Source organism: Hevea brasiliensis, chromosome 10, assembly GCF_030052815.1.
Source record: "Hevea brasiliensis isolate MT/VB/25A 57/8 chromosome 10, ASM3005281v1, whole genome shotgun sequence".
NCBI classification, from domain to species: domain Eukaryota; kingdom Viridiplantae; phylum Streptophyta; class Magnoliopsida; order Malpighiales; family Euphorbiaceae; genus Hevea; species Hevea brasiliensis.
The window spans coordinates 90,369,685-90,390,455 of record NC_079502.1 but is presented as its reverse complement, the minus strand read 5'-3'; the positions used below and the strand labels follow the sequence as shown (position 1 = coordinate 90,390,455).

General features: G+C 33.1%; 1 protein-coding gene across 1 annotated transcript; it reads right to left on the bottom strand.

Annotated features, from left to right (window-relative positions):
• Positions 1-10,906: 10,906 nt before the first annotated feature.
• On the bottom strand, positions 10,907-12,285 carry LOC110634464 (zinc-finger homeodomain protein 2). The gene has a single exon (XM_021783473.2). It carries the CDS (start codon positions 11,948-11,950, stop codon positions 11,195-11,197), a length of 756 nt encoding a protein of 251 aa, XP_021639165.1. The 5' UTR covers positions 11,951-12,285; the 3' UTR covers positions 10,907-11,194.
• Positions 12,286-20,771: the final 8,486 nt, after the last annotated feature.

Genomic DNA, 20,771 nt, shown 5'->3' with positions numbered 1-20,771 from the left:
TCAATTTCAGATTTCATAGCATCAATCCATTTTGAAGAGTCTATATCTGATATAGCTTCTTCATAGGTAAGTGGATCATCTCCATGATTTACTTCTTCATGAGTAGACAACTCTTGTTCTTCTTCATGAAGGAAACCATATCTCACTAGTGGGTGAGATACCCTGGTTGTTCTACGAGGAATAGCTGTAGATGTTTCATCAATGGGTGTAGGTTAACTAGATGGATCTATATCCATCTGATCTGTTGACTGGTCAGAATTCTCCAATTCTAATTCTATTTGCCTTCCTTTGCCTCCTTCTTAAACAAATTGTTGTTCAAGAAATGTAGCATCTCTACTCACCACAACCTCTTGTGATGTAGGCAAATAAAAATAATATCCAAAACTATCTTTTGGATATCCAACAAATTGACCCTTTTCTGATCTTGTTTCTAATTTATCAGTGTTCAGCTTTTTGATATAAGCTGGACAACCCCAAATCTTAACATGCTTAAGACTTGATTTTCTTCCATGCCATATCTCATAAGGTGTGGAAGAAACTGATTTTGATGGAATCCTATTCAGAATATACAAAGCTGATTCTAATGCAAATCCCCAAAAGGAGATTGGCATATCAGTATAGCTCATCATACTACGTACCATATCCAATAGGGTACGATTTCTCCTTTCAGATACACCATTCAGCTGTGGTGTTCCTGGAGGAGTCAGTTGGAAAACAATGCCGTGCTTTCTCAAGTATTCATCAAATTCAGTACTCAAATATTCACCTCCACGATCTGATCGAAGAGCTTTAATACTCTTTCCTGTTTGATTTTCTACTTTAGATTTAAATTCTTTGAATTTTTCAAAGGATTCATGTTTGTGTTTCATAAAATACAAATATCCAAATCTTGATTTATCATCAGTAAAGGTAATAAAGTAATGAAAACCGCCTCTAGCCATTTTCTTAAATGGACCACATACATCACTATGTATTAGCTCCAAAATATTTTCAGCCCTTAGCTCTTGTCCAACAAAGGGCGATCTAGTCATTTTGCCCTGAAGGCAAGATTCACAAGTTGGAGTAGGCTCAGAGCCCAATGAGGAAAGAATCTCCATTTTCTTCAGTTTTGTAATCCTATCTTCTGCAACATGACATAACCTTAAGTGCCAAATATATTTTGAACTTGAGTTGGTTTTCACCATGGCATTGCATTCATTTAGATCACTTGCATTCATTTTGTGTTTATCATTATTATCCAAATAATAAAGACCATCATTTATATAACCCGAACCAACATATTTATTTTCAAATTAAATATTGCAAACATCATCTGTGAACTGAAATTCATAGCCATTTCTAGTCAAACTAGATATAGAAATGATGTTCTTAAAAGCATTAGGTACATATAAAATATTATCCAAACACAAAATATGTCCAGACATGTAAAAAGATTTAGATCCTATGGCTAAAGCTTCAACAGTTGAGCCATTGCCAATCTGGAGTCTTAACATCTCGAGAATGCAAACTGCTACTATTTGCTAGTTCCTGCATATCATCACTAGCATCTAAAATCCAAGCTGTAGATGAACTATGAGTATCATCATAATCTAAATAACAAGATATGAACATACCTTCCAAAGGTGTATCCTTCTTGTCCTTCAGAAAAGCAAGATACTCTGGGCAGTTCCTTTTCCAGTGCCCATCCTTCTGGCAGTGGAAACACTTTCCTTTGCCTCCATCAACTTTAGTCTTCCCTTTCTGTTTAGCTATTTTCTTGGAAGGACCAGGAATCTGAGATTTCTTTTTCTTATTACCCTTCTTCTTGTTGAACTTTCCAGTAGAAGAAGATGCAATCAAAGCTACCTGTTTTCTTTTATTGCCTGGCAAATTCTTTTGGACAATAACCAGCATGTTGAGTAAACCAGCTAAGGTGCATTCCTATTTAGTCATATGGAAATTTGTCACAAAATTCCCAAAAGAGTCAGGAAGGGACTGAAGGATCAAATCCGTCTGTAGTTGAAAATCCATGTTGAAGTCAAGATGTTCCAGCTGCTCAATCAGCCGAATCATCTTGTGGACATGATCCCCAACATTCTGTCCCTCAAACATCCTCATGTGGAACAGCTGCTAGATATCTCATACCTAGCATTCCTGCTGTGCTCACCATACAACTCTTGTAGGTGAAGGAGGATCTCACTTGCACTCTGCATGTTCTCATGCTGCTTCTATAACTCATTACTCATAGAAGCAAGCATGTAATACTTAGCTCTCATATCATGCTCCTTTCACTTGTCCAAAGTTTTATGTTCCTCTTGAGTGGCCTCTGGAGGTAAGGGACCAGGAACATTTGAATCTAGAACATATCCTATATGTTCAAGGTTCAGAATAAGTTTCATATTTCTTAGCTAATCAGACAGATTAGGTCCTGTCAACCTATTGCGATCAAGTATGTTTGTAAGGATATTGGATGGTGGTGGTTGTTCTGTGCTCATTATTATCAGAAAATTAACTGCAGAAAATAACCAGATTAATTAATAAATATATCATGTAATTAACCAAAATGATTATGGTCTTTTAATCAAATTGGTCCTCCCACTAACTTAGCGAATCCTACACTTCCAAAGTAGAAACGGAAATCCTAGTTGGATGGATTTCTAGTGGGTGATTGAATTCTTATAATTCTATTGATCATTCTCAGGTACATCCAATATTAGAATTATAATAAACTATAAGTGAGCAACTCCTTACCCATCACATCTCATGTGTGGTTCAATCCTTTACCTAGCCCCTAATGCTCAAAATCTCAAGTACATCCATTATTGACTTATCTTGCATTAGTTAAGTTGATCCCATTGAGCTAGTAATTATGCAAATAATTTTAATGTCCTCAAGTACATCCAATTTTGGCCACCAAACCATTTACATATTTACAACATCTCATGCTTAACAATTATTCTTAAGAAAATCTCTTAAATTAATTACATCTTATGCAACTATTTAAAATTTCATAAAATAATTGCCCCAATGGAGGGCCCATGTTATAATTACTTTAATTATAGCATTTCTAACTTAATCATTTATTTGGAAAATTTTATAGTCATCCTAATTACTATTAAGGTCTCACTTTGTACATTATCCATTTAGCATGCATATATCATATAATTGTATACATTCCCATACATCTCATGCATTCATGTATAAGCAGTAAATATGATATGATCATGGACTTTCTAAGGGATTCAAGTCTGAGCCACCAAGAATTGAATCAGGGCATTCCTAGGTGCATTTCATTCATTCATTTTACAAGAGTTGCTGAAGGAGTACATTATCAACACTTGATCTTGAATTCCTCCCACTGGTCCCACCAATGCTCTTGACCTCCTTGAACTTCTTACAATCCAATATTATATAGTAATCCTTGGCATACTAAGGCGAATTTACAAGAACTTAAATAAATGAAATTACAACCCAAAATTATTACAACCTTAATAATACATGCCCAAAGTAAATTAATTAATTTGCAATCCCAAAGAAACATAAAAGAAAAAAATCTAATCACATTAGTCTTTTATAGTCCATGATCATCTATCATGCATATCACTATTTAACAATTAAATAAAATATACATACTTAAATTAAATTGAATATCTCATATTCAACTTAAAAATCTAGATTTGAATATGATTCAAACAAATTTAAAAAATTTAGATTTGAATCTCATTCAAACAAATTTAAAAATTCAAGTTTGAATCACATTCAAACAACCTTAAAAATTCATATTTGAATTACATTCAAACAATTTTTAAAAATCAGATTTGAATCACATTCAAACAATTTTTAAAAATTCAGATTTAAATATTATTCAAACAACTTTAAAAATTCAGATTTGAATCACATTCAAACAACTTTTAAATATAAAAGAAATAAATCCAATCACATTAGTGTTTTATAGTCCATGATCATCCATCATGCATATCACTATTTAACAATTAAATAAAATATATATACTTAAATTAAATTAAATATCTCATATTCAACTTAAAAATCCAGATTTGAATATGATTCAAACAAATTTAAAAATTCAGATTTGAATCTCATTCAAACAAATTTAAAAATTTAGATTTGAATCACATTCAAACAACCTTAAAAATTCAGATTTGAATCACATTCAAATAATTTTTAAAAATCAGATTTGAATCATATTCAAAGAATTTTTAAAAATTCAGATTTGAATATTATTCAAACAACTTTAAAAATTCAGATTTGAATCACATTCAAATAACTTTTAAAATTCAGATTTGAATCACATTCAAACAATTTTTAAAATTCTGATTTGAATCAAAATTTAATTGTGTGATTAAAACTACTAATTAAACACTTTAATTAGTCATAGGATAGGCCTTAGATCATACAATAATTGCAGAATTAAAAAGCCAAACCTTGCACCACCCATGAAACTCAAACCATGCGCACCATGTTGGAGTTTATTAAGCATGCTGCCACAAATCCATTGCAACCAGCAATAGATAAATCATCTTATGATCAAAACACACAATTAAATCATATAATCAACAATCTAAATGGCAAATATAGTGGCTCTAATACCAATTGAAGGAGCAGAAGCATAAAAAACACAAGTTTATACCATTGAACTCAAAAATTTTCACCTAGGGTCACATGCATCATGCAAGATTTATTTTTATCTATTTGATTTCAATGATAAATAACATATTAAAACACTTTTAATATATTTTTTGGATCTGTATTTGCCATTTAAGATTTTAAAATTAATCAAATTAATTTTAGAACCCTAGATTAGATCAAGAATAAATACACTAACCTCTTGATGCACTGCAGTGTATTTGTGCTTTTCGGATGCATCTTCAGGACACCAGATGTTGTCGATCTAGCTTGTCCACACCAAGTTCACCTATGGTAGCCCTTGAAAAGCTTCTAAATCTTTTTCTATTAATTAGAAAATCAAGTTTTACCTTTTAAAAGATTAAATATGTAAATAGGACACTAGAAATAATTTCTAGTATTTTTAATTCAAGAGATTGTTTGCTAATCTCTTGGAATTGATGAGAGATGAAGAAGAAGAGAGAATGAGAGCTTCAAGGTGGCGGCACAAAGGAGGAGGTAGCAGCTTGTGTTATTTTTCTTTTTATAACAACACTTATATAGCTAGGTCAACACATAAAACCCTTGCCACATGTCACCTTCTGATTGGTTCTAGGTCTAATTGACCCAATCACATTGTGCCAAGTGTCAAACCTATATTTAATCTTAATTTTAATCATCTTATATGATTAAAAGACATTTGGCAAGCTTATGTGTAATTCCATGTGTCACCATCTCATGGTGCCATATGTCACCCTGTGAAATGACCAAAATGCCCCTATGTCTTAATTTTGAGTTCTCAACCCAAAATAATTATTTTTCTTCTTCTAATCAAGTTATATCAAATATAAATCAATTAATTAATCTTTATTAATTAATTTCTCATTAATTAAATTCATATTTAAACACTTTAAATATAAATTTAACTTATACTGTACATCCAACAACCTAGATTTGGTTTCAAGCCATGCTAGGGACTTTGCAATCTAATTACAAACCAAACCTATTTAATTAATCAATTAAACTCTTTAATTAATTAATTAAATCATATTTAATTAGGTGATAACTTGTGTGTATGTGTGACTTACTAGGCTCATCACTAATTGGCAATGAGATATGATATCAACTCTTAATATCATCAGAACTCTTTCTTACCATAAATGATTTCTCTAAATCATTTTATGCACCTCATAGACCATGGTTAACACCTAGCATAGCATGCCATGGCCACCCAATTAGTAATAAGGTTTACCTTAAATGAACCTATAATCATATGTTACCATGCACTAGAATCTCTCTGTTACAAAATCCCAACTCAAGCTGGAGTCATAATTTATGTCAAACTCCATTTGCTATGAATATTATATTCTCTTTTAATTCCAGTTCTTGATTAAAAAGATTTTCTCATCAGAAACTCTTTCTGAATAAATCTATCTGTCCTGGTCAGGAACTTGAAACATCAAGAATAATTAAATGAACATAGGATTTTATCTCTATTTACTTAGAGGAACATATTCCATCTTGATCAACACCTACTTCCATATATAACTAGCAGGAGCCAACACATGCCCTTATACCCATACACAATACAAGTATGAAAGCAGTATCAAACTCAAGCTACCTATATACAAGATAACTGTGCTATCTCAGGTCTAAAGATTATATGCACTGATATAATTTATGACAATGCATTGACAAGGGTAAACTCCATGTGCTTGTTATAAGTGTCACTGATTCGGCCTACTTATCATGTATAAGTGCCTATCATGTTTGTTATATGGCATGAGACTTACCATTTCATCTTATTTATATCTCATATAAATAACTTGGGAACACACATGAATACAATCTTTCTGGATAAGTCATGTCCTTATTATGAAGTATCCTCAATTGTGAACCTATTTATGATATTTTGTACTAGAAATACTGTCACTCATATTCTTAACAACTTAAGAATAGAATTTCTAACAAAATATCAATGGTTTCTATTACACATAAATATATTATGTAAATGGAAAAGTGAAAATGCCATTTATTAATAAAAACATGTACAAGATACATACTAAATGATATGCTCTAGGGCATACTACTAACATCCAGTTGTCAAATTTGGCATAGGTAAACTCGAACTCTACATTACTCAACTTTTGCCTTGTACTGGGTTATAATAAAATTTATAAAATATTCGTGGATGATAAGAAAATTACGATTCCTATTGCAATAGCCTTATAATATTGTTAAGGACCGCGGGGTTTATAGAATTTTTAAAGTTAGGTTGGATAGTTTTTGAAAAATATTAGTTTTAAAGTCTTATAATTATCTGATATTGTAATTATTGCTTGGTTTGGAGGGCCCAGGAGGGGCCATATAATGATGATGAGATATGGGTTGAGTTTATCAGTGTTATTTGAACCATTTTGCAGGTTGGGTAGGTCATAGGTATAGGAGAGATTCTACCGGATTTTCAGCACAACTTAGGGTGTCTTTGGTCTTTTCTACATTTGTATTGAGTCAAATATATTAAATAATTACAATAAAATTGTCAAGTGAGCCGGGACAGCCTTCATCCTCCGCCTAGCCACCACAGTGACCTCGATTCAAGTTTGTGAGTAAAATATTAATTTTAATTGTAATTTCGATATTATTATATGTTCAAGCATGCCCATGTATCACTTATAAATATGTATCTATGTAGTTAAACACTAGGCACGTTTTATATTACATTCATAATTGTTGAAGTGCCATTGATGTTGTTTGTGGTAATTTGGAGCAGTGTGTGTGTGTGTGTGTGTGGCGTGCGTGTGGTATGGTATTGGATGTGGACAGGACGGGTAGACATGGCTTGAGAGACACTCGCTGGAACCTAGTCCTTCGGGGTAGACACGACTTGAGAGACACTCGCTAGGACCTCGCATTTGGTTTATTGAGCGAAAGTCTGGCTTGAGAGACACTCGCTGGCAGAGGTTGGATTAAGAGAGCTGTATAGGGGATTAGCTCCCATATATGTATTGTTTGACAATGTTGGGTGTGTAAGTGCTCTAAATTGCCTTTTTGCTATTATGATATGAAAATTATGATGATATTGCATTTCACTCAACAGGGTGCATTAGCTTTAGATAGTTATAGAGATTATGATTAAAATTGGTATTTTACTCTCTGAGTTGAATGCTCACTCCTGTTCATCTATTTTTCCAGGCTATAGGAGGATTATTTATTATGGCTAACCTGTTCTTCTTCTTTGTAAGTCTATTAATAGTGTTTAATGTATTTTATATAATTGAGTTAAATTTTAGACTCCGTATGTGTTAGAAGCACTTATTTTTATTTTGGGCCTGTATTATAAAAGTTATGTTGGACCTGTAAAATTATTAACTGTATGCATGATGGGATTGGATGAGGGAGCTGAGCTCCTATTTTAGTTATAACATTTTGATTATGTGGAGGGTGAGTTGAGCTCCCCAATTTATTATATATTGTGTTTACAGGTCGGGCGAGTCAAAAACTCCTCATTGAATTGTCCATTTTATGGTCGGACTCTGTCCGATTGAATTCTTGAAATTGAGCCCAAATGGGCCTTAGAGTTGGGTTGAGGAATAGTTAGGCTTACTACAGGCCTCGGAGGCTTTAGGCTGGCCCATGTCCTAGTGCCGGTCCGGCCCATAGGTTGGGTCGTGACAAATGGGATGATAAGAGTCAGCTGTTGTGATAATTTTATTGCTGATGAGAATAACTTTTAGATAATTTGTGTCAAATTTCTGTCGGATTAGTGTATTCATGCTAAGCAACAAGTTGAGCATAAAATTCTAAATTTAATCATGTATACTTGTTATTGCCAATGAATTATCAGGAGGACAAATCAAGCATTGTTTCTGGCTGGAAGCACATATTTCTCTTATTTGGAAACTAAAATTTTATGAGAATTTAATTTATTTTATTACTAATTTTCATGTTTAAAAATTTTAAAATGAAAAACTTTAATTTTTTAACTTAAATTTTTAAAAAAAAAAAAAAAAAGAAATCACGTTGCAAATTATATGATTACGTGTGAGAATTGAATTGAATTCTTATCTTGCAAATGATTTTTTTTTTTTCAAATGAAGCCAATAAGTAAGAGCATGAGAGTTTAATGTAGAAAATTTCAGATTAAAAGCAGAGAACATAATTTGGTTCACCAATGTGCTCAAATTCAAAGAAACCATTGGTTTAATCACAGTCCTACACATGACCAATCAAATGTTCTTGAAGATTAGTCATGGATAGGCCAGCAAAAGACAAGAAGAGTCAGGATCTTGAAAATTATTTCATTATATTAAAAATGGTTGAGAAATACAAAAATGTTATCATTTTTGGTATTAAAGATATAGATTAAAAGAGATGGTAACATTTTATAGATACGAAGGAGTTTCATTTTGTTTAGCAAGTTTGGATTGGTTTTGATCAGAAAATTCAGAAACTGTGAATGGGCAAAAATAAGCATAGAGACACTGCATGAGATTAAGAAGAACAGTACATATGATCAATCACTATCTTGATACAGCTAAGGAGCTAATCTTTGACTCAGATTTCCACATGTAGGACCACATTTTCAGTACTCAGCTTTAATTGATTCTGGTGTTTGATATCCCTAATGAAGCAAAGGATCTTCAAGTGTATATCATGTTGTTAAGTTTAGACACCAGAAGAAGCAAAGCTATCAACACTAGTATCTCCTGCTAGTAAACTTGAAACATCAAAACCCATATGTAGAACAGCTAAAACAACCAAACAAATATGTTTCTTTACACCTTACCTTATACAAGCAATCAAGTTCCCCTTGCTCAAACCCCACCTTGATTAAGGTGGAGTTATGGTTTACTGTTATATATATATATATATATATATATATATATATATGGGATAAAAAGGTTCAAGAAAAGATAAACAGCTCTCAAGTATACAGAAACAAACAAGATATTAAACTGGTTTATTAGAAGAGATTCCAGGGATCTTAATGGGATTCCATTCACTCAAAGCTGAATCATCAAGTGATGGTAGTAGTTGAAGAGTTGCAGACAAAAGCTTTGTGCCCTCTGGTGTATTTTTTTAGAGTTTCTGTTTCTGCTGGAGAGCCCACATGTTCCCTTTCAAGGAATACATATAAACATTTTGTTTTTGAAAGAAATTAGAAGGAAAGAGAGAATTGAATTAGAGAGTAAGCTTTGGATCTATCGACTTTCTCGAACATGGACTTTAACCAACATTTCGAGTTGAGTTGCCATGAGAATATACGACTGTTCTTGCTGATGCATTTTCTTTCCCAAGAGAATATATATATATATATATATATTACTAACAGATATATGATATAAAGACGCATAAAATGATAAAATATGACAGTTTTGGCTCAGCTCTTTCCTTCCCAAAGTGACCCATCAATGATCAAGCATCTGGGTATACCTTTTGTATCTGAAATCAATCATGTGATTATAGAGTCTATAAAAAAAAGTATGTTGAATCATGCAAATTCATAAAACTAATATCTTTATTTGAGAAAAGAAAAAGAAAAAGAAATTGAAATTATCATCAGCATCTCTGAACTCGTGACTGCAAAAGTAAATGCAGCGCAAAGAGAGCAAAAGACTTAGCAGCAGAAACAGACCAGTACCTTCAAAAGACAAGCAAATGAAACAAAAAGGAGAAGAAGGAATTAAAGCTAGCAAAATGTATGAGAAAGAAAAGTCCCAGGAGCAATTAGAAGCCTAAAAGGATCCACATTGAATGGAGGATGAAGGACTTTAGTTTTTAAGGAAACCAAAAAGAAGAAAAAAATAAAAGTGCACTTGCTCATTCATTATCACCCATATATTTTTCTACAGAAACACTCTTTTTTTATCAACTATTCATGGTGGGCTGTGGATATATATATCCAGCTATGATAATCAAGCAAGAAGCAATTTAGGTAAGGTAGGAGAAATAAATGGGAAAACAGATACACAAGAAGAAAGATAAGCAAACAAAGATTAAAATGCAACTTCCCCGAATGTTTTACCTGAAGTCGATTAATTCGATGGCTTAATTATGAGATATCTATATAAGCAAATGCAGATCAGAACCCAAGATGAACCATACCTAGCTCCAGCTTCAAGCATGTCCTTCTCTTTCTCTTTCTCTTAGATTAAAAGTACCAGCTGATTAATAGATTGAGACATTAAGCAACTTAGAAAAAAAGCTCACAATTACCAATTTTCATGCATGTATGAAGAAGAAGTAGTAATAGTAGTAGTAAACAGTTGCACATTCAGCTCTCTAGCTCGGTGCAGAAAACAAAGCAAAATAACCACTGAAATTCACAAGCCAGAAAAGCTTTCAAAATGCAGCACTGAAATAGAAAACTGAAAATAGCCATCAACATTAATCTTCTTTAGAGTCTAAAGCCAGCTGACATAATATCCGCCGGCCCAACTCCATCACTGTCCACAAATAAAACACCCCCATACCCACCACCACTACCCTCCAAGAAGAGAAAAGAAAGGCGAAAACAATACTAACAGAAACAAAAGAAACCCTAAAAAACTACCTAAAAATCCTAAGATGATAGTGCCAGAATTCCCACCTAGGGTCTCTTACCCAGAGTGTGCTTGTTGTTATGCATCCAAACCTTAAGCACATGCCTCTTCACTCCAGTCTCATTGCAGAAATGCTGCACAGCTGTTTCATCATCTTTTTGAATCCTCCACCCCAACCTCTCAGCTAGTGCCAACATTCTCTCCTTTTGTTCCTGCGTGAACTTGGTTCTAAACCTCTTCCTCGACGACCCACCACCACTGCCACCTCCAAATAGGCCCCCACTTGGATTCGACACATCTTCTTGATCCTCCCTACTCTGACCTCCTGAAGTTGATGGCAATGCTAATGGCCGTTGTTGTGGTGGAGCAACGTGGAGGTATCCTGCTGGGGTCCTGTAATACGGTGCGAATTGCGGCACCTGAGGATGAAGGTGATGTGGGTGAGGATGGCCGTGGAAGAATAGTTCTCCCCCTGGAGTTGTCGAGTCGTTGGTTTCTTTGCGGTGGAAGTTTCTGTGGCAGTTACACGCGGCACATTTCAGCGCGTCTAGCGTTCCTTCAGCTCCAGCGGCCATGAACTCGCCACACCCATCCAGCGCATGCCCACCGATCCCCACCGCGTGGTTCTTTAAACACTCTCTATACCTTGGCTTCGTGGACTGAACCGGTCCTGCTCCAGTCGCTGCTTGTTCACCTCCTAAGCTCATCATTTTGACTCGGGAAGAATTACCCAACGAGTCGTAACTCGCCGGCAACTCCATCTCCTCTTCCTCCTCATGCTCTTCCTGATCCTCAAACTCCATCACCACTCTCTCTCTCTCTCTAAAATAAAAATTACCTTGAAAATTAAGCAACAAAGAAAAAAAGAAAAACAAGAAATCACACAGATAGTTTCTTAGTCACTAATTCTCGTTGAGAGAGGATTAAGTAGATAAGACAGATTGAGAGGATGTGGACATTAATTTTTTTACTCTCTGCGAAAGGGATGTGTTTTCCTTCCAAGCCCTCTACATATACTTTGCCCGTTCTTGAAATCCACCTCTCAAAAACCCATCTTCACCGGCTATAACTGGTAATCCGGTGGCGAGTTTTTACCCTTTCTTATTTTACTCCGCGTAAAAGTGGCTCTGTACGGTTCAGACACCATTAGCAATTGGTGGAGTGGCGCTTGTGGTACAGTCTGCCAGTGAAAAGAAAAGAAATGGAATCCAACGTCCACTCGATTTCCACGCGCCACTTGACACTGAAATCTATTAACCCCTTTTTTTTAATCTTGATAGGTGGGGTCCATTTTGCCCCGTTAATAGGCGGCGCGTGAAGAAGCACGTGGTCCTCAGTCGTATGGGGGTGGAAATATTGGAGTATAAGTGCGTTGGTGTTTGTTTTGTTACGTGGTAGTATGAATTAGGACACGGATTACAATAACACGATGGCATTTAAGGCAGCTGACAACGTGCGATCACTTCCGACATAAGTGACGCGCGTTTGGCGTCAACATGCATTTAATATTGGGCCGTCGTGGAGGTAAGAAAACAGAGACGAAAGATAAGGGAAACGGTTGAGAAGAGCACGCCCAAGGGGTGGGCGTGGAAGACACGGTCCAAATGATTTTGAAGGTTTAAACGGTGTTAAGAGGAAGATGTCTCTGTCGTTACCAACCGTGTAGGAGACACACACCCAAGAGTCCTTGCAAGCAGTACTATGTGACGATGACATGGACGTCCCAAACCATGTCGGAAAATCTTGGACGGAGGATTTTATTTTATTTTATCTTAAATTTGGGTGAAATTAAAGATTAATTATTAAGTAACTCAGAATAATAAAAAAATAATATTTTTTTTCTTACAGAAAATAAATTATTTTTATTATATAAAAAATAAATTTCATATTATAAGGAAAAGTGTATATGCACCTAATTCACCTAATAATTCCTCAAAATTAAAAGGCAGATGTGCTGCAAACCTCTGCTTGGAAACTCTTGGGCTTTGTTTTTCAGCTTTGCTTGGGCCAGGCTCTGTAAAGTTTAACTAAGCATCAAGCAGTACACACCGCTACCTTCCAAAATATAAAAAACAATGAGTTTTAACTTTATAGGGCTGAGTCACTGCAAAATTTTATGTTGAAATTTCAGTTAAAATCAATTATATTATTATTATTATTATTATTATTATTCATTGGAAGCTTATTGGACAGGAACTACGAACTGAAGAGCAGCCTTACATCATTCAAATATCCGCAATATTGATCAGAGTTGCTGACATTTGTTTTGATCCCATATATATATATATATATACACTTTATTTTAAAAATATAATTAAAGCATAAAAATTTGCAAAAATTATAAAATTTACTCTGAATTTTGTAATTTATTTATTATCTTTGGGTTTATAAAATATAAAAAATTCAAGTTTCATTTTCTATAAAGCATACAAACTAAATTAAATTATTGACGTGAGAGATTAACCTAGTGAAATCAAGTATACAAACTCTTAACCCCTAAATCACAAATGCACCATGTACATCTTTTTTTTTTTTTTTTAACCCATCAAACACAAAGATATAAATTAAATTTTGAGGCTTGTGGGTTTGTACACCCTGGACTGCTGCAATGCCAAAATCGTCCATTAATTTTTCTTCAATTTATGAAACAATGCATGCATAATGCTCGACTTAATGACACACATAATTGAACGATAATGAAGTGTTTAGGTTGGATAATATTATTATGTACGTAAATAAAAGGAGTTAAATGATTAGTTGATTTGAATCCCAAAAACAGGCAACCACATGGACAGACATCTGACGGAACGTGCAAAGAAGCAGAAATCTCTCTCACTCTGTGCTGTCAGCTGGCGGGAAACCGCTAATAATTACACATTTCTCTCATTCATGAGTATTTCTGCAAGCTACGAAAGTCATGCACTCTTCACTTTCTCAAGGGAACCCAATTCCTCCTCCTCCTCCTCCTCTTTCCACCTCCCTCAGCGTAGCTAAACGGGACGCAGCTGCTTGTTTGCTTGCTGCTCCCTGTCAAGTGTTTGTGAATAATATTACTGTTAACACAGCACGGAGAGAGAGAGAATTGCGGGGAAAAGGGTTGTGGATAGTGACGGGACGATAAAAGAGTGGGACAACCTTGATTTCCATTTCTATATTCTTTGGCAGCCTTTCTTGCTTTTATTTTCTCTCTCTCTTTCTCTGAAAAGGTAAAAGGAAAAGAATTTATTCATTTGTTTTTAAAGAAAAAAGAGTGGCCCCCAGCTTTGCTTCTTTGCAGAAGCAGCAGCAGATGCAAAAACCCATCACCATTACCAACATCAACATTTATATCAGAGCATAATTCATTTCATTTGTTTTCTTTTGCTTCCCACATATTCTTTTGGGTTTCCAAACTGGAAAATGGAAAATAAAAATCACATAGTTCATGTTTCTCCTTTTCTTTCTTTATTTCGTTCTTTCAAATGGTTACATTTATAGATGTTCATAATAATGAAGACCACTTTGGATTTTATAAAAGCATGGCTGTTTTTTTCAAAAACAGTTGTGATTGTACTAAACAAACTGGTTGAGAGAGAGAGAGAGAGAGAGTGGCTGCTGACATTTCCACCTTGCAGTTGCAGGGTTTGCACTACCACTAGTTTGGTTGACATTTGATATTAGGAATTTTGAGGATAAAGGTTTCTTCCTCTTTCATTTTTTTAACTCTCCTCTACTCATCATTGCTTTTGTTTTCTTATTACTTAACTTTTTTTTTTTCATTAAATTTTCAACTATATAATATTTCTCCATTTATGTTTCCCAATTTTTCTAATTATATCCTTTAACTATGCATATATTTTTTTTTTTGGAAATTATGTGGAAGGAAGTTTAAATAATTTTTAATTATTGGTATTGAAGGGTGTAATAGAAAATAAAATTTTTATGAAACTTATTTTTCTTAATTTCCTTTTACAAAGGAAGAAAATAAACAATTTTCTTGAATGGTAACAGATAATAATCCATTAGAAGACCTGAATAGGCAGAGAATACAAACTTAAAAGAATCCTATAGATTTAAAAACGTATTTCTAATGAAAAGCCACTAGAAGCCCAACACAGGCCTAATAAAAAACAAAGAAGCTCATCCTAGATCCCCAAACTCTATCCAAGGATCCCTAGGGCAAGCCGAAATGGGCAATGAACCTATAACAAAGGACCCGAATGCTAGCTGCTTGTGTCGTTCTTCCTAGAATCGTCCGGCCAAGAATCCAAACCCAAGCAAACCAAACAACACCCTAGGAGCAGCCAAACTAGAAACCATATGAGAAATGGGTCAAATCAAGCACATTGGAGTTATTTTTCTTTTTAATTTCAAAGGAGATTGAAGAATATAATTTCTCTTGTTTTCATTTTCCTTTTTTAATACACAAACAACTTTCTATTTTTCTTTATTTCCCTTAAACAAACAAAATGTTAATGTTAAATAGAAGAGTTGTTATTGACACTCAGTTATTTTAAAGACTGTGAAATTTTGAGTTTAGATCTTAATTAAAGCCAATTGTGCCCTAAAAAAAAGGAAGAATTGCTTTTACCTACACTTGCATGTATATACTTATTTAATATACAAATGACGCACTATCTAAAATCATAGCAGGATCTATCTAAAATCATGATCTACTGATTTTTTTTTTTTATTGATTGTGTGTATAGATCAATCTATATATCTAAGTGTAAGTAAAAATTTTCTTAATGAGAAGTTAAAATCTATCATTATTAAGATATTAATAGTTTTGATATGTAAAATAAAGGAAGTTCTTATTTAGAACTGGTCTATTATGGACTCAAGATACAAACATGTGAGATTTATGTATTTAATAGATAAATCACACTTTATACCTTGTGTCTTGAGTCCATACTAGATTAAGTTTAAGTAAGAAAAATTCGTGAAGCAAATAGGGATGGCAATGGGTAGAGAACCCATGAAAATCACCCTACCCAAATATGAATTTAAACCCGATTAATATTTTCAAAACCCGAACTCATCCCAAACCCGATTAAAATTTATTCTCAATTATCTGAACCTGTTCCAAACCCGATTATTATTACCTGATAAATACCCGAATCATTTTAATTTTATATATTTTAATTAATAATTTATATAAACAATATATTTTTATTAATAATTTATATTTTAAAATTTTAATAATTCCATAAAATATTTCAATTTTATTTTGTATGAAATAAAATATAAAAAATTATAAAGATTATTATAAAAAAACATGCATTTTATATTTAATTAAATATTTATATAAACGGGTTCGGGTAATAGATACTCAACATATAAAACTCGAACCCGTCTATTACCCGAATCCGTCACGGGCATTAAATTTCAAACCTGAACCTGTTCTAAATCTGATTATATACTACTCAAACCCGTCCTATTAGGGTTCGGTTAGATCGGATATCTGCAAAAACCCGATCCATTGCCATCTCTAGAAGCAAATACTCAAATTAAAAGGAAAAAAGATAAAATAAAAATGTAGAATAATGATAATGTTGTTGGTTTCATGTGAGTGAAGTAGGGGACAAAAGAAAGTGTTTGAGTTTGGAAATGTAAATGGGAAAGGTGTAAGCATGAAGTTAAGGATGGAGCTGAGTGTTACTTTGTTTAAGTTAGTGAAAAAGTTAAGTGTAAGAAATGAACGAGCTACCAAATTTGGGCTGACATTGTCAAGTGCTTCCTCCACTATCATAGAGTTAGCAACTAATAGGAAGATAATCATCTCCTCTCTTGAATTTTCTTGCTTGCAATTGAAAACCCTTACCCCATCCCTTCTCCATTATCATCATATGGGCTTAAATTTTTATGATATTTCCATCAATTTGTCCCTCAACTATCTGCATATTTTCTTAATAAAAAAAATTTATTAATTAAAAAGTCCAAGAAAAACATAGTATGGGAACATTTGACTAAGAGAGTGTTTGACTTAATTTATAAAAATTGATTTTAAGCATCAAGTACTTATAAGCTAATTTGAGCTTATAAAAATTTTAAATTTTAACAATTACATGTTTTATTAAAGTACTTAAAAGTGACTCACAAACAATTAATGTATTTAGTAAAAAATAGTTTATAAACACATTTATTATTAAAATGACTAAAAAAATATTAAATAAGATTTATAATAAAATTTTAAAAATTAAATGAAGATAATATAATAAGATAACCTAGTCAAACTAACTTATAGGCACAGTTCTTATAAGTATCAAAGTAAAAAGTTAAGTTCTCCCATTTAAACTTATAAGCTCATTTATACATTCAAAAATTATTATAAACAAACAGATTAATATATTTTTAGAATTTATAAGTTAGTTTTATCAGTTTATAAACTAAGATAAAAACCTTCCAACTCGGGTCAATAGGCTAACTCAATACACCTAAAATTAGGACGTGTCTCAACTATCTGCATTTCATTATTTTTATTTGTGTTAATCCATCTTTTTGTTTCTTTGGAATCATTGATGATGAAATTCATTTGAATATATACCTTTCTCTTCCTTCCCATCATTCTCCCATTGCACACAATATAAGAGTGACAATTTTTTATATGATCTATCAAACTCACCATGAATTTACCCAGTTTGGAATAATTTTTAATTTATTTAATGAATTCGAAATAATTCATTAAATTTAATTTGATGATCAATATGACTCAACTCAAAACTTATTCACTCGGATTCAAATTTGATTGAAAATTAAATGAATAAAAATTAATTTTTATTTAAAAAAATATAAATTTTACATGGTTCCTAAACCAGCCCATGCATAAATAGCTATTAGGACCTAAAAAGTGAGCAACTACTGATACTGATTAAAAAACAAGACATGATGAGCTCTGATCAGAGAGAGAATTATAGCAAAGTGTAATGATTCAATTTCAATGCAACAGTAGAATTGCTTACTTCTACAAAATTATATCACTTTACGATAAGATTGCATCATTAACTCTACACTTCTTTTCAAACTCCTAAACAATTTTTCAGTAAACTTAAACAGCAAACTTTTCTTTTTCCCCCTTAATCCAAACTTTTATCATCACTCACTTTGATTTTAATTTTTTCTTTCACTTTTATTCTCAATATGAATATTCAGTTGCCAATCCACTCATTCACATTAGACACAGAAACAGCTGCTTTAACTAACATATTAGCTGACTGATTCATTGACTTGCAAAGAAAAGCAAAATGAACAAAATCAAATTCTAAATCCATCTATATACAAATTGTATATATTATTGGACTCTTAGTCACTTCAGGGATAGGAAGCAAGTGTAATGATGGTGGTAACAATCACTTCCCAGCAGGAGGGCTCACACCATTCTCAGTTGTAACCAATAATAGCTACAACCTGCAAACCCTAAGCCTAATAATCTACTTCTAAGACAAAAATTGAAGCACAAACAATCAAGAGGGATTGGAAAATTGTGTATGGAATCCCAAAAAATCCATAAAGTGAACTTCTAATTGCATCTTGTTTTTCTAAAATGAGCTTTGAGTTGGTTCCCATTAGATTTTGCTTATACAAAACATAAGTACGGACCAAGTTGTCTGGCTTTATGGGTCACCTGAAATAATTGCGTTTCACTTTGGATGTTTGCAATGAAAGTGTAATCTTAAGCACAATTTCACATTGGGATTGTCTCAAGCAAAAGTATGATCTTAAGACAAGACATTTGCGCGTGTAATTGGAGGTGTGTTCAGTGTTCTTGTGGGTCTCATCTAAAACCCATGCTTTTCTTTCTTGTTGTTTTTTGAGTAGAACATGCTTGATAAACAGTTTTAAGGATTGTTTGATTTTGTCATTATTATAGGGTCATAATTAGATGAATCTAATTGGGGTTAATTACATGCCGAAAGTTTATAAATCAATGCTCCACTTGATGTTGAGTCAATGGTTAAAAAAAGATTAAAAAAAAAAGAAGGCTAAAGTGCAATTTAATACCTGTAAAACCTATAACTTAGTTTCTATATTTTCAAAATCAAGTAATTTAAATTCTGAAATTTGATAAAACCTGCAATTTATTCCCTCTATCTAATTTTTCATCTAATTTATTATTAATTATAATGAAAATGACTAAAATACCTTTAATTTTATATATTATTTTCTAAGGTTTTATACAAAATAGTCCCTGCTTGATTTTCAAAATAAATAGCTAAATTATAAATTTTATTAAATCTTAGAGACTAAATTATAATTTATCTAAAATAAACACAAATAAGATGTTTCCCGGGCAATTTGCTGATCTAGGGCCTCAAATGAGAATGCATATGATGATATGAATACCCCACTTTGGGCCTAGACCCAAAAGAGACGGAGAATGTAGATGATCCCACACACCCAAATCATTTACAATGAATTATTATTATTATTATTATTCACTTTCACCGGTCTACATTAAAGAAATTTCACCCCTTGGGGCACAGTGAAATTGATGGATGAAGTTTCAACCTTCAATCACTGACTATAAAAGTTGAACAAAACACACCTTAAATGTTTAAGGTAGTTGTATCCATCTAATCTAAAAACTAAATGAACACATTTCAAACAAGTAATGGTAAAAGTTATGTTAAATAAAGAATCATTTAAGCAATGAATTTTAATTCAATGTTAAAATCATTTCTAAAACTGTAAGATTTTGAGTTCAAGTCCTATTTAGAGCTAATTATAATATATATACTCCAGTCATTTTCATGGCAAAAAGAATGAACAACTAAGAAGTTAATAAAGAGAGAAATAGTTCTAGACTAGGAAACCAATGATTCTTACAAACAGAGTTACTGGGTCACAGATCATGCTTCTTAATGAAAAATAAAAAATAAACTAAAATAGAGTTAGTGGCAAAGGCAATGATTATGGAGGAAGAAAGCAACCCTTCAGTTCATAAAATGATGTTCATTGTACGCGTTCGTTAATACTGTTTCTGGCAGTAAAAATGACCCACATTGAGTCAATGCTCTGAGAAGATGATGAAATGCAAGACTTAGCTAGAGACCTCCATTAAATATAGTAAAGAGGCTGCTAAAGTCTAGCTTATCGTAGAATCCAAGGCATTATTAAGGATGAAACAATATCTTTTTCCATGATTAATGCAGGGATGAAAAAGACTTGTATGAAGGTTTCTTTTTCTTCTTACACCACCACTGAAAATCATTGATCCTTCCTTTCTCTTTACGACTTTACCAAGTAATTTCCTTTCTATTTTTATATATGCATGACAATGCAATTACAGCACTGCTACCCCTTTTTGTCAAGTCCCCGCGGAAAAAATTATGATCAAACTCAATCATATCAAACCTATATTCCATTCAAGGAAATAAATATCTAAGGTTATGTGGAAGCCTCTTCCGTAGCACCTTTGGGTCCAAGTGCCAGCTGACCAATGGCGGCCGACCCCTAAGACTATATGAGAGTGAGATGCTGTGAGCTCTGTCGTGCATGCCACGCTCCGAAGCTAGCGGTGATGATTCTATCTCGGTATTTGAAGTCTAAGCCTTATGATGGAAGAAGGGCTTGATGTTTTTGGTGAAGATCCATGGTTCACCACAGAAGACGGCGAAGGAGCAGTTCTGGCTAATCTCTGCATCA

Excerpts from the sequence above, each read along its gene's own strand:
- LOC110634464 (XM_021783473.2), bottom strand. The coding sequence starts at position 11,950 with ATGGAGTTTGAGGATCAGGAAGAGCATGAGGAGGAAGAGGAGATGGAG.